General features: G+C 41.6%; 1 protein-coding gene across 2 annotated transcripts in view; it reads right to left on the bottom strand.

The window, feature by feature from the left end:
* The window catches only part of ldlrad2 (low density lipoprotein receptor class A domain containing 2), a 51813-nt gene that overhangs the window by 22166 nt on the left and 14385 nt on the right, over window positions 1-15262 (bottom strand). The window contains exons 2-4 of one of the 2 annotated variants that reach the window (XM_061875619.1): window positions 7010-7498; window positions 4885-5034; window positions 4649-4786 (exon numbers count right to left, since the gene is read on the bottom strand). In XM_061875619.1, coding sequence (XP_061731603.1) covers window positions 4649-4786; window positions 4885-5034; window positions 7010-7498 — 777 coding nt within the window. Of the gene's footprint in view, window positions 1-4648; window positions 4790-4884; window positions 5035-7009; window positions 7499-15262 lie in introns of both variants that reach the window. The other variant, XM_061875618.1, reaches the window with a different exon arrangement.

Genomic DNA, 15262 nt, shown 5'->3' with positions numbered 1-15262 from the left:
TGCGCATGCCGCCGTTCATTCCTCAGCACGCGGATGAGCGCACCACTCGACACGCCCCTGCACGGCTGTGTGCAATCAGTGATCAACACACCTGCCTTTGATGAGACTCCATGCCATAATAGCCAGCCAGTGCTGGAACATAGTTCTCTGTTTACAGTTAGTTATCACATCTCTGGCTCCTCTCCTTGTGTACTCGCTCTAATTGTCCTTCCGCCATTGTGCTCATTTGTCTCTTGGCATCTTCCTTGTCCCTGGATTCGAGCTGTGCGCCTCTCTTCCCTGGACTCCCCCCTGGATCTTGACTGCCTTCTCGGATCTCGACCCCCCGCTTGGACATGGACTGTGACGCCTCTCTTCTGCCCCCAGACCTTTCGCCTGTCTCACAAATTTCCCAACCAGTCTCGCCATATTGGACTTCCTGATTCTGATCAACACGCACCTACAACACTAGCTAGTGACATTTCCTTGTAAAAGGCTTCACATACTCCTGCACCACACCCATAATCGCATACACACCCCCCCGCATCATCAAAGTTAATAAATATGCCTTGTGCTATACCTACTTTCTGCCTCCGTGCCGTCTCCTTCCCCTGTCGAACATAACAATTTAGGTTTAAATTTAAAAATAAGGTTTAGATTTGAGCTTTAGGTTTAGGTTTAACATTTAGGTTTAGATTTAACATTTAGCGTTCACATTAAGATTTACATTTAAGATTTAGGTTTAGATTCAACATATGGCACTTACATTTAACATTTAGAGCTCACATTTAAATTTACATTTAATTAGGTTTATATTTAACATAAATATTTATGTTTAAGATTTAGATTTAGATTCAACATCTGAATATAACATTTAGATTCAACATTTCATTTCAAATTAAATGTGATGAAAATGTTCTAAATATGAGGAAAGTGAGTTAAATCTGAGAAATAGATCTGCTAGAAAAATGTGACTGAACTAAGCTGAATTTTATTTTGAACCCCCCAACACTACAACATATTTTATGCTTTTGCTTTAAATTAAACAAATTCATGAGTGTGGAGGGGGGCGTGGTTGGTACGCCTCATACGGGAATGGAGTGTGTATGGCCCGGCTTTGAAGCCCAGCTGACAGGTGAGTAGATTGCCCAGCTGGGATTAATTATCTAATCATCTGTATCAGCAGTGGCCGCGGCCATGTGCGAGAAGGGCGGATGAGGGAAAGAACAACCGACTACGAGCACACAAGACTGAAAATTCCTGCACACGAGTGTTTATGAAAAGACTTGTTCAAACCTGCTACCTGGGCTCGAGAAGATCCATTGGCCTCAGGAAAACCCTACCTGCATAGAGAGTCTTTCACAATGAGATATACATTTTTCAATATTTTATTCTTCTGCAAAATAACAGTTTAAACATAATTTCAAAGATACATTTGCAAATCTTCCTGACACGTCTCCAACTAAGGAACACAGGGATAAATCTGCAGTGATATTTCATAACAAGCGCCATGTCATTCATTAAAAATCATTTTACATGTGCTTGTCTTTAGAGTGAGCATTGTAACAATACTGCAGATATTTCCTCTCTTGGTTTAGTCACCAGGCAGGAGGAATAGATTATTTTCTCACTCGCAACCTGGCCGTGACTCTTCTAGCGGGCTGAAAGGACAACTCAGACTGGTTCTATTTGCTCTCTCATTTTGGAATACAGACAGAGCACTGAAAGGCTACTCTTTGTTGCGGGAAGCCTTTTTATTGCTTTACGAGTCTTTACAGATAAATTAACAGCTCAATGGCCACCTCCTTTGCTTTTATGTCCCGTCATCAAACAACTTTTCAGCACAATGAGAACTTTTGTTCATTTGTCCACAAAGCCGACAGCTGCTAGGCAAACAGGTGTTCATTTGTTTTATTAAGAGGAAACAATAAGTCAAAAATACGCTGTTATACATGACCGTACTGTTCTCTACCCCATCGTGCGTTTTATGTATACTTTTTATTGACTATACTGTACACAGGGTACTTGTAATCTTTTTGGTTGAACTGATTTTTAAGAACACCACAAATTAAAAATCCCCACAAATTTACTAGAGATTGGTAGTGTTTTGGTACTAAATCAGCACTTTTGAGACAGAATTTAATAAATAGAACACAGACAAATTTTTGTTAAAAACGAAACAATGCCAATGTATTTTTACCGAATTTTGTGACATTCAAGTTTAACAGACCAGTAATTTAAATAGTTATAAATACTGAGACTAATAGTTATACAATATTATAAATCAAACAATGACGAAGTAATACATTCAACAATAAGAACTAAAATCCACAACTGATTGTCATAATTATTGCAGTAAAACCAAAAACAATAGAAAATTAAAGCTGCAAGCAGCGATGGATGGGACCGCTTTGGCTGCTGCCCCCGCGACCCAAGCCCGGGTAAGCATTAGAAGATGGATGGATGAATTATTACACAGAGAAAAAGTTGTATAAACATGTATTATACATCAGACTTGTAGGCACCATATGTAAGTACCCAAAATAAAGACTTGACATAAAAAGAAATTCAATCGGAGCAGAAACATAGGAGGAAACGGGATTAAAACCCGATGCTAACCGCCCAATGAAAATACATGGGTATGGCTAGTAGCTACTATTAGCAAACAGATAGACCTACCAACTCGGCACATAAAAAGTGCAGATAGCCTTAAAACGCCACAACAGTCAGGCACCATATGTAAGTACCCAAAATAAAGACTCGACATACAAAGATATTCAATTGGAGCAGAAACATAGGAGGAAACGGGATTAAAACGCGATGCTAACCGCCTATTGGAAATACATGGGTACGGCTAGTAGCTACTATTAGCAAACAGATAGACTTACCAACTCGGCGTAATATCTTAACATCGACACACTCTCTCGTCACAACTCGGCTCTGGTGGTCGGCACCTATAAGTTTACAATTAATTGTAAAATGTTGGACGGTTGTTTTTATGATATGCAGGCAAACGACAACTTTAAAAATACCGGCTTAACTACGGCCCCTGGCAGCCATCTTGGTATAGACAATCACAGCCCCTCCCTCACGAATGTTGGTGCGTGCGCACCAGCAGCAGACGGTACGAAGAAAAAAAAAAAAACCCCGTCTCCCTCACTGTGTCTGCGCACGGCGGCCATCTTTGAAATGATTTTCAGTGCAGCGGTTCTTTAAAGGCTGATAAAATCAAAACCGTAGCAGTAATTAAAACCCCTTCATCAACTTTTAATCAGAAGGGTTCAATATCTCTCCTGTGATAGTTTGAAGCCGACACGACAAACGCGCTAAGAGAAGATAATGTTTGAAAAAAATGTTTTAAAAAACTTTTGTTTTGAAGGGGGAATAGCAAACTTCCTGTTGATTTTTTCTGGGGGTTGTCAATATATGAAATGTAGGTCTAAGTGAGACCTACATAGAGGTTTTTGTTTCATGTCCCTACGACACTCCTACTAGAAGTTACAGGCAGTTTTGTCTGTGTTTTCTTTCCAGGAGCAGTTTTGTCTGTGTTTTATTCCTAGGGGGTGCTAGAGCGCAATTTTTAGTTTTGGTGTTAGGTTTTTTTGATTAAATTGCAATGTTTGCCAATCCTGATGTGTGTGTCCAATTTGGTGAGTTTTGAAGCATGTTAAGGGGGTCAAATTACAGCTCAAAGCTACGGAATAATAATAAAGAAAGAATAAAACGCTAGAAATTCAATAGGGTCCCTAAAAATGTACAGTATAACTGCTGTACTTTTACTTGATGACAAAACTATATGAACAATATTACAACTACTACAACTATTTCTTATAAGACAATACTTGTATAAACTACTTAAAAGACATCATTCACTACTACTACATTACTTACAACTAGGGTTGTACGCTATACCGGTATTAGTATAGTACCGCAATACTGATGATTCATGTTCAGTACTACACCGCCTCTGAAAGGTACGGGTCCGCCACTCTTAATATCTAAGCAGATATTAACAATAAATGAACAAGTAGATTAATAATTCCTTTTCTACCACTTGTTCTTAATAATTCTGACAAAATAATAGAATAGAAAATGACATAATATTACTGCATATGTCAGCAGATAAATCAGGAGCCTTTGTTTGCTTGATTACTAATAACAGACAAGTTGTCTTGTATGTTCACTATTTTATTTAAGGACACATTTGTTTACTGTATCGTAAGATTTTTTGTTAAAATAAAAGCCAATAATGCAAGTTTTCGTGGTCCCCTTTATTTAGAAAAGTACGGAAAAGTACCGAAAATAATCAAAATATTTTTGGTACCGCTACCAAAATATTGGTATCGGGACAACACTACTTACAACACTTTATAATATCGCTAATAGTAATATTACTTGCAATACCTGTACAATATCACCACTACATACCTCAAATACTGTACAATATCACTACTATTATGGTTACTTACAATACAATACAAAACCTACACAACTATTACTTAGAAGACTTACACAATATCACTACTACATACTTCCAATACTGTACAATTTTACTACTATTACATTACTTAAAATATATTGCCACTATTACTAATATTACTTAGGATATATGTGACTATGATCGCATCACACAGAAGGATAAAATAATAGGTGAAAAAATAAGACCTACCTGGCACTGACGCAGAACTCGGAGGGTTGTCTGCCATGCCACAGTTCAACTGTGTGGGCGATGGCGCTGTGGGAGGATTTACCAAAGATGGTGGTGGGGTTGCTATTGGTGTTGCTGGCGCTGGAGGTAGTAGCTGACCTGCTGATGGACGGCATATATTGTCAAACACATAATCCGAAATGTTGTTCTTGCAGGATAAGTGAGACAAAAAGGTGCCAACACATCGCCTCACTGACCTTTGCACCGCGTCGTCAGATTTTGTTCTAGATCACTTCCATCCCCGCAGTTGTCAATGTCCTTGTCGTCACACACCAGGCTCAGTGGAATGCACTTCCCATTCCTGCAAGTGAAGTACGGCTCACTGCTGCACAACGATTGGTTGAACCCTAAGCAGAAAAAAATGACGTTAAGGGTGATGTCTGAATCAATGGCAACAAACTCGAGCTTTTACTCGAGGTTACAGCGGACCCTGAGTTTACAAACCCCTCATTGAACGACGTACAAACCACAGACCTTCTATTCATCTACAACATCATCAGCTCCACATGGCATTGGTAAGCCTATGACGTGAGCGATATGAAATGATAACTCGGGACACGCAGTGCTAACAACATTGAATGCTAACACCACGGCTAATCGTCGCAGCTGCAACTATCAAGTTGACCATGTTCTTGCAAAACAACTTACACCTGTGGTTTGAGCACATGAAAGCCCAGTTATAACTTAGAGGAATTACCCACAATGTGATAAAAGTATTTCCACATAGTAGTCATGTTGTAGTGGGCGGGTGACTGGCTTAGCAATGACTCTTGTAGGACTGTGAAGAGACGGAGCCGACGAGCCGACAGCGGGCGAGGACAAACATCGGTCCTGACCAAGATGGCAGCAAGGAGGTGGAGCATGCAGCAGAGCGGAGAGGTGGAGCACGCCTGGAGCGACACTGCAGCCATCAGAGTCAGGTGCGTACACAACACAGCCGCTCTCAATCCCTGCATCTTCTGCTGCAGAATAAAAGGGGAGAGGGAGGAGCAATCGTGGCAGAAGTAGGAGACGAAATGACAACCAGCAACAAAGACCACGAGAGCGATGAGTTCAACCCAGAACAAGATGAGCCCCGGCGGAAGATGCAGCCACCAGCCACTGAAAGGTGCGCCGCGATGAGCAGGAAGAAACAGCGCGCTAGAAATTGGCGCGACCAACAGGCAGGAAAATGTGTTTATTGAAATAATAAACCAGAGTCAAACCTGCTACAATGCGTCTTGCATCAATGGCCACAACAACCCACACGATGACGGCTGGGGACCTGTCACAACGACCCTCTTCACTACCAATGCCAGTCAGTACTGTAATGTGCAGCAGAGCACACTGAAGGCTACTATATAAAAAGAGGTAAAGTCCCAAAGATAGTCACACACACACTAGGTGTGGTGAAATTATCCTCTGCATTTGACTCATGCCCATTTTCACCCTCTGGGAGGTGAGGCAGCTGCTGTGGCCGCGCTCGGGAATCATTTGGTGATTGAACCTCCAATTCAAACCCTTGATGCTGAGTGCCAAGCAGGGAGGTAATGGTTTCCATTTTATAGTCTTAAAAGTGAAACAAGTGAAAAGGCTGTTATTTCATGTTTAGAGGTTTTTAATTATGTTGTTTTAAATTGGATAAATAGATGGATAGTACTTTATTGGTTCCTTCAGGAGAGTTCCCTCAGAAAAATGTACAGAATTGAGATCAAATTAAAAAAGTAAAAAGTAAATAATGGGAGTATAAATGGAAACAAAATATAATAATAATAAAATAAGAATAAAAATATTGCAAATAACAATATAACAGTAAAATAAGAACATAACAAGAGAAACTAGGCAGTAGTGACCATGTTATGAAAAAGTATTATTACATAAGCCTACTAAGATAGCCAGCTATATATATATATATATATATATATATATATATATATATACATATACATATATATATATATATATATATATATATATATATATATATATATATATATATATATATTGTGTCCCAGAGGCAGGTGCGAGTAAGTGCAACATTTTTTCTTATTGTGTCCACTAGTGACACAGAGATCATTATACATGCATTTGTTACGTCCCGTCCTAATTAGTGTAACATAATATTTTTGGGTTTCCCCATTATGTATACATTTTGATTGTTTTCATTTGATATGATTGATTGATTTTCATCCAAAAGATTAAGACTAGAATCAAGAGGACTGTGAACAACACTGCTCTGAAGTTTCTTATATTGTGAGCAAATATGTAAGTGTGTGTGTGTGTGTGCGTGCGTGCGTGCGTGCGTGCGTGCGTGTGTGTGTGTGTGTGTGTGTGTGTTCTTACCAAGTCTGAAAGATGTGAAGTCTCCCACGAAGTCCACCCGAGGCTGTGTACCCCGGGTGACGAGCCGAAGGGTCAGGTAATTTCCCGTAGACAGCACTGGCCGAGGAGGGCTCTTTCCACAAAGAGGAGGCCCCAGGGGAGGAGAAGTTCTGTCCAATCCATCATAAAACTGCACATATGACCCAGCGTGACAGGGGTCGTCCCCCGAGCTTTTTTCAGAGGTTGGTTCCAGTTTGGGGTTGAGGGAAGCAGATCCTCGTGGGGACTCTGGCAGCGGAGGGGCCGGGCTTAAAGGGGCCACTCGTAGCAAACTGTAGACAAGGAAGAAGCGAAAGTGGAACTGGACCTTGTCCTTCGGAGAGCTAGCCTGCATTGTGAGGTGGCAGTCGGTCCCCATGGTTACAAAGTAGTACTTTTTAGATTCCTGGTGAGAGTTGATGATCATGCCGTCACCCCGGATGGTCTGGCCACAGAAGTCCACCACGTTTACTGAAAAGACAAAATAAAATAAATTCTATCCTTTCCGCCCAATTGCAGCTGAGATAGGCCCAACACCCCCTGCGAGCCTAAAAGGAACAAGCGGTAGGAAATGGATGGATGGAATTTATTATAATGGATAAAACGAAAAATATTGCTCAGGAACATTACTTCTGCTGTCTGAACACTTTCCAAACTTACTGTGGCATTCAGTATTCCTTAAAAAAAACCCTACGAGCTGCAGCATTTTTATTTTGTTTTAGGTGGCACACTTTGTGAATGTGAGTGTGAATGTTGTCTGTCTATCTGTGTTGGCCCTGCGATGAGGTGGCGACTTGTCCATGGTGTACATTGTAGCTGAGATAGGCACCAGTGCCCCCCGTAACTCCAAAGGGAATAAGCGGTAGTAAATGGATGGATGGACTTTGTGTAACTTAGACTATCTTTTCTTTGTTGTAGGTCTGCTTTCAAAATCAAAGTGTGTTGAGAGTGAGCGTGCAAAGAAAATGTAAGAACAGATTATTCTTCAAATGAAGATACCTCCTCAACTCAGAGCCAAAAGTAGATGGAGGAACGGTTGTAGTATGCAATACTCTGTTATTATCAGCAGGGTGGACCATTTCTCTAAGACAACTAATTTTTCCCCCTTTGCTAAGCTCTCCTCTTCATTGGAGATTGCTGAACTTGTTTGCCTTAGTCTTTATTTTTTGTATTGTTCTTAACACATCCAGCTCTGTGATGTTTAGCCATAGGAGACGGCGTGGCGAAGTTGGTAGAGTGGCTGTGCCAGCTATCTGAGGGTTATTGGTTCAACCCCCACCTTCTACCATCCTAGTCACGTCCGTTGTGTCCTTGGGCAAGACACTTCACCCTTGCTCCTGATGGGCCCTGGTGAGCGCCTTGCATGGCAGCTCCCGCTGTCAGTGTGTGAATGTGTGTGTGAATGGGCGAATGTGGAAATACTGTCAAAGCGCTTTGGGCTCCTTAAAAAGGTAGAAAAGCGCTATACAAGTACAACCCATTTGCCATTCACCATACCAATGAGCCAAGTCCCACTCTGAAGAGGGCCTCCTCAGAAGGTGGTTTCTGTGAGTGGGCAGGTGGTGATGATGTGGTTGGCGGTCTGCACCGTCAGTCAGACCCGACTTATTCGTTTAAGACCCGAAGCACCCAACCTCAGTGTGGAGTTGGTAAGGAGGGTCTATTGTTGTTGAGGTAGCTGTACGCTCTCAACGTCCTGGATGTACTGATTCACGTGATCGTATCCATCCTGCCGACTCCCACCCCCGCTTCAATGTTGCTGCCAGCCATGCCTTCACTGATGGGTCCTTTGGAATGGAAATAAGCAGCTATTTGGCTGCCATCTTGAAAGAATGGCAGGACTTAAACCTGCTCAAGGGAAAGGAGGGGGTCTGTTGTCGTGGCATGCAGGGTCTGCCAGTGATGTTGTTTGTCTTTCTTTGCCATGGTCAGAGTATCTGCCTTCTGCCGTAAACAATTCCTGCAATAATTGGTAGGTAGAACATGTGGGTTGCCCACAGGCAGCCAGTCACAATACTGTGGGCTTCTGCCCCTGAATGGGGCACAATATTCAGCCACAAAAAGAACAAGGCCCTTTGTGGAGAAACTGATTACATTGGTGGAGGCGCCCCAGGTCATACCAGCGACACGGCGCATGAGTGAGACACTTGCAGTGGCTTTGATAGACAGTGTTCTGTCCAGCCCTACGTCAAGGTACTTGGGAGCCTGCTGTGACTCCCGGCGATGGTTTTCCATGTATATCTCCAGCTGCATTTTTTGGCAAGTTTCTTTGACTTCACATAATGCCCTAACCTCGATTCTGTGGTCTGTAAGGCCTTCTGCAAGGGCCTGTAATATTTTCTGCCTTTAACCTCCAGACAAATGTCCGGACAGGAAACTATTTAAAACCTGGAGTGGGCCATCCATAGCGACTATCCTGGTTGACACATGTGATACTGAGGTGGAAGCTGAAAGACACCCCTGTGTGTGACTGTGGTTTTCCGCAGCATACTGTCCTGCATGCTGTGAAAAACTGCCAACTCAGTTGCTGTCCACGTGGCCTCGAAGCAATCACTCACTAAGTTTCTATGCACTAAATTATTCTGATTTCTCAAATAGTTAGTTTTTTTGTATTTTCACACCTACATGTGTAACTCCAGTGTACATGCACTCGCTCTAATGCAACTATTGGTCATACGCCATGTGCCTCCTGTACACTGGGGGGCGTTAGTTCCTTTTTATCGCGGTTAAATACATTTCCTCTATGATGACAAATTATCTTGGATAGTGCTACGAACATGACGCTACTACAAAGAAGGTATCGGGGTGAATGCAGGTCGGACGCAATGAAAGACCGGCAGAAGAGTTTTTCAAATTAATTTTTGGACAAAAATCATGGAAACCAAACTTTTGAATGTTTTAAAGTTCATCCAAAAGACTCTGTGGATTAATGGAAGGAGTTTTAAATTCGAATAAAAAGAACGTTCGTGTCCCGACTAATATCAGGAAGAAGGTTGCTATTGTTCTGGACTAACTTGCCAGCTGTATGGAAAGTGCATCATCCATACTTGCCAACCGTCCCGATTTTCCCGGGAGACTCCCGAATTTCAGTGCCCCTCCCAAAAACTCCCGGGGTCACCATTCTCCCGAATTTCTCCCGATTTCTACCCGGGCAACAATATTGGGGGCGTAAGGCACTGCCTTTAGCGTCCTCTACAACCTGTCGTCATGTCCTCTTTTTCCTCCATGCAAACAGCGTGCTGACCCAGACATATATGCGGCTTTCGCACACACGCAAGTGAATGCAAGGCATACTTGATCAACAGCCATACAGGTCACACTGAAGGTGGTCGTATAAACAGCTTTAAAGGGGAACATTATCACCAGACCTATGTAAGCGTCAATATATACCTTGATGGTGCAGAAAAAAGACCATATATTTTTTTAACTCCGAACTCTAAATGGGTGAATTTTGGCGAATTAAACACCTTTCTGTTTATCGCTCTTTTTGCGATGACGTCAGAACGTGACGTCTCAGAGGTATTACAGCTGCCATTTTCTTTTTCAACACATTACTAACACCGGGTCTCAGATCTGTTATTTTCCGTTTTTTCAACTATTGTTTGGAACTTTGGAGACATCATGACTCGTCGGTGTGTTGTCGGAGGGTGTAACAACACTAACAGGGAGGGATTCAAGTTGCACCACCGGCCCGAAGATGCGAAAGTGTCTGCCGCCAGACCCCCATTGAATGTGCCAAAGTGTCTCCACATTTTACCGGCGATGACAGACATGGCACAGAGATGTATGGATAACCTGCAGATGCATTTGCAACGATAAAGTCAACTAAATTACAAAGGTGAGTTTTGTTGATGTTGACTTATGTGCTAATCAGACATACTTGGTTGCGGCGTGACTGCCAGCTAATCGATGCTAACATGCTACGCTAATCGACGCTAACATGCTATTTACCGGCGGTGCTAAAGCAGACTTGGCACAGAGGTGTATGGATAACCTGCAAATGCATTTGCAACTATATTACGTTTCCTTCCACCCACATTTAATGCGAAAAAAACACTTACCAATCGAAGGATTTAAGTTGCTCCAGTGTCAAGAGATGAGAAAGTCCTGATCGTTTGGTCCGCACATTTTACCGGCGATGCTAACGCAGCTATTCGGCCATGCTATGGCTATGAAAAGCGTCAATAGCTATTCGCTCAATAGCTTCAGTTTCTTCTTCAATACTTTCATACTCAAACCATCCGTTTCAATACATGCGTAATCTGTTGAATCGCATAAACCGCTGAAATCCGAGTCTGTATCCGAGCTATTGTCGCTATATCTTGCTGTGGTATTCGCCATTGTTTGTTTACATTGGCAGCACTGTATGACGTCACAGGGAAATGGATAGTCGCATCGCAAATAGCGAAAATCAAGCACTTTAAAGCTTTTTTTAGGGATATTCGGGGACCGGTAACATTTTGAAAAAAACTTCAAAAAATACAACAAGCCACTGGGAACTGATTTTTATTGATTTTAACCCTTTTGAAATTGTGACAATGTTCCCCTTTAACACTGTTACACATATGCGGCACACCGTGAACCCACACCAAACAAGGCTGACAAACCCATTTCAGGAGAACATCCGGACTGTAACACAACATAAACACAACAGAACAAATACCCGGAACCCCTTGCAGCAATAACTCTTCCGGGACGCTACAATATACACCCCCGCGACCACCGAACGCCACAACCCCCCTCCTTGCCTCTCTTACTGAGCATATGTTATACGTAAGAAGAATTAAAAGGACCTACCCTTGGCCACCGGGGACAGGAATCTAATATCCAGGTAAGGCTGCACATTCAAGATCAAACATCTCTTCAATACCAGAGGGGGTCCTGTTTTTTATCGGCTCCATGTGGTATCTCCAGTTTGCTCATTTTTTCCTTCATTTATTTCATTTGCTACTAATTTTCCTGGGTTGCCTCTGTCCAAGAATCACCCTTGCCAAGTTGCTTTTTGAGGTTCTTTTCCTATTTGACTTTTTCAGGTGTCTATTTTGTTCCATTATCATCACAGTTTTCTGTTCTTTTTTATATAACAAAAATAATTTTTTAATTGTATAACATATCCTGCTTACTAAGCTGTTTCATCTTGTCACATACTTTATATTAAAAGCCATTGAAATCTCTTCAAAGACTCTTTAGTCTGCTTTACTGTTTGACCAAAATGGATGTTGACAGACTCCCTTTACTGAGGCTATGTCTACACTAAGCCAGATAACCCCTTAAACGGATAATTGTTTAGCCCAGGGGCGCTCACACTTTTTCTGCAGGCGAGCTACTTTTCAATTGACCAAGTCGAGGAGATCTACCTCATTCCTATTTATAATTTATATTTATTTATTTATGAAAGTGACATTTTTGTTAAGCTAATGGTGTTTAATGATAATACAAGCATGTTTAACACACATAGATTCCTTTCTTTCATGAAGACAAGAATATAAGTTGGTGTATTTGATTCTGATGACTTGCATTGATTGGAATTAGACAGTGGTGCTGATAACGTCCGCATTTTCAAATGGAGGAAAAAAAAAGTCGTCCTTTCTGTCCAATACCACATGAAAGTGGTTGGATTTGGCATCTCATTTGTCCAACTTGCATACTCGTTTTTAAACACTTTGTTATGAGAGTAGCATATGTGTGTGGCCCTTTAATGTCTGGCAGCAGGTGAGTGACGTCAGTGAGAGTGCGGGTGGGCAAGCAAGTGAGAAAGCGGTCGCTGAGGGCGGGGGAGAAATACATTGGCATCAAACTCCGTAGCTTGCTAGCTTGTGCACGCTAGCTTTCTGAGACTCTTATTTTGTTAGCACAGGCAGGATGAAACGGGTCTTTTATGGTGAAGACAGGAACTGTGCAGTCGGTCTTTAGAGTTTTGACAGTAGGTACGGAGTCTCTAGAAATAAAATGTGTTTCTCTGCGTCCGCCCTGTTAGTGATTTTTTTCTTAAATATGAGCTTGCAGCAGCCAGCGTCATCTCACAAGATCCTCGGGTGCCGAGAATGTCAAACAACTGACGAAAGTGAAGTCTTGGTATGATTGATGATTGCTCATTTTTATGTATATTTTTTAATGCCTAGCTTGAGATCGACTGACACACCCTCCGAGATCGACCAGTCGATCGCGATCGACGTAATGGGCACACCTGGTTTAGCCTAAGCCCTGTTTCAGCCACACTATAAACCATCATTTAAGGAAACCCTCCTTGGATAATTTTTTACACGGGTAATTGCACTGTGTATTTCTTGAATCTCCGGCTCTTAGCTTTGTACAGACTCATTGATCGTTTACAAACTGAGTTCGGAGAGGAAGTTAAGTCAGAAAGACCGCGCCCCATACAGGAAGTGACGTCAGAAAGAACGTGCCACAGCCGGAGCTAACCAATGCCCGTGTTTCTCATTCTTCTACATGTACAGATGCTTGTTGAAATCACACATTAATACCTTAAGAGAAGAAAACAAGCAATTGCAGCTATTTTGGATACAACACATCTCAGACGGCAAGACAACTTTCGAATGTCTGTGTCAGCTGTGATTCTACTTACCGAAACACTTCGTCCATTTGTCGAAGGAGAGACAACGAAAATGTGGGCTCCCGTGAATGTGATAAAAAAGATAGCGTGTGCTTTGTATTACCTGGCCGTCGAGAGAAGACTACGGAAAACATTGAATGCATTTGGACTGGCAAAGCAGACTGTATCAGTTATTGTCCGCCATGTATGACGCGGACTCGACGTCTAGGTCCAGAGTATATAAAGTCACCAAAAAGGAATGGACAATGAAGGTGAAGGCAAAAGAGTGAGCAGTGTCCTGACCAGATATCTAGATCTCTAAATTGATTGTTGTAAAATGTTCTTTATCAAAATGTTTATGTGTCTAATAAAGATTTGATTAATTTTTGATGGCTCAGTAGTGATTCACTACAACAGGGCCCCACAGCACACTGGATTCCATCCATCCATCCATCCATTTTCTACCGCTTATTGAAATACCACAACACTGGATATTGTTCAGATAAGTAAAATTTAAGAACTTGCACACAAAGCAACACTGGAGGTGACCAAAACGTGCGCATTTTCCGCGCATGCGTACTAAGTCGTGTTGCGCCAGCAGACGGATGGGGCAGGAGGTCTTAAACGACCTTTGTGTGTGTGTGGACAAGGATAAAATTAGGTGGGATTCACCTTGGATAACCTTAGCCGGCTTCGTGTAATTGGAGCCTGAGTATAAATGAGCTGTGTCCCAGTATTGAGACAAACTGGGAATCGCAAATACTGGGAATATTCATGACAGTTGTTAATGTGTTACAGCCGCCGTAGTAATTTAACCACACACGTGTAGCTTTCCCTTTCCATTTCGCCAAATTATGTCCTGAAACATTATCGCGTGACTCAACCCCAAGAGGTACAAACGGTAGAAAAAGGATGAATGAAGACTGTAGCTGGATAACAGAAAATTGGTCGCTCAAAGCAGAGCAAAAGAAGCAGTCAGAAGAGATGAGAAAATAGATAGTAGCAGTAGTAGAAGTTCATTTCAAACCTGCTTAATGAGTTACGTCAGAATACACACAGGACCTGACATACTAAAGGTTTACGTGTACTAAAACATGTGCAAACTTGATAGCACATGCAATGCCCAACTACTGTAATGGTGTGCAGACAATTGTGTCTCTTAAATGAGCAAAATAACAATCGCAATCTCTTTTGCATGTCTGTCTTCATGCGTGTGCAGAATATATGCTGATCGTTAAAACACACACTAATGGGAGGAGAAGATGCCAATATAATCTAACAACACACGCAACGTGATTAATACATGATGAAACTATTCGGGCTTTATTTTGAATATCTATTTAGCATGTCTAAAATATATGTAAAAAAGTGTAAAAAAGTAGGGATGGCATTGCAAAGACAGATGGACAGAAAATTGGTCCAATGTGTGTGTGTGTCTATATATTTGAACTATCATTAAGAAAACCTAATAAAAATTTCCTCAATATGGCAATATTATTTTACAAACATTTGTATAATTTCATTGCTGCTGGATGACTTAAGTGGCTGATTAGAACAAATTCAATTGATGTGTTTTGCTGTCTGCTGTTTTTTTCATTTTTTTCTCTCTGGTGTTTGTTTTTTGATTTAGGAAATATATTATTATCCTATATATATGTATAAATATACATGTATATATCTCC

Source organism: Nerophis ophidion, linkage group LG16 (genome assembly GCF_033978795.1).
Source record: "Nerophis ophidion isolate RoL-2023_Sa linkage group LG16, RoL_Noph_v1.0, whole genome shotgun sequence".
Taxonomy (NCBI): Eukaryota; Metazoa; Chordata; class Actinopteri; order Syngnathiformes; family Syngnathidae; genus Nerophis; species Nerophis ophidion.
The sequence above is the reverse complement of the archived record's forward strand: the minus strand, read 5'-3'. Positions and strand labels throughout refer to the sequence as shown.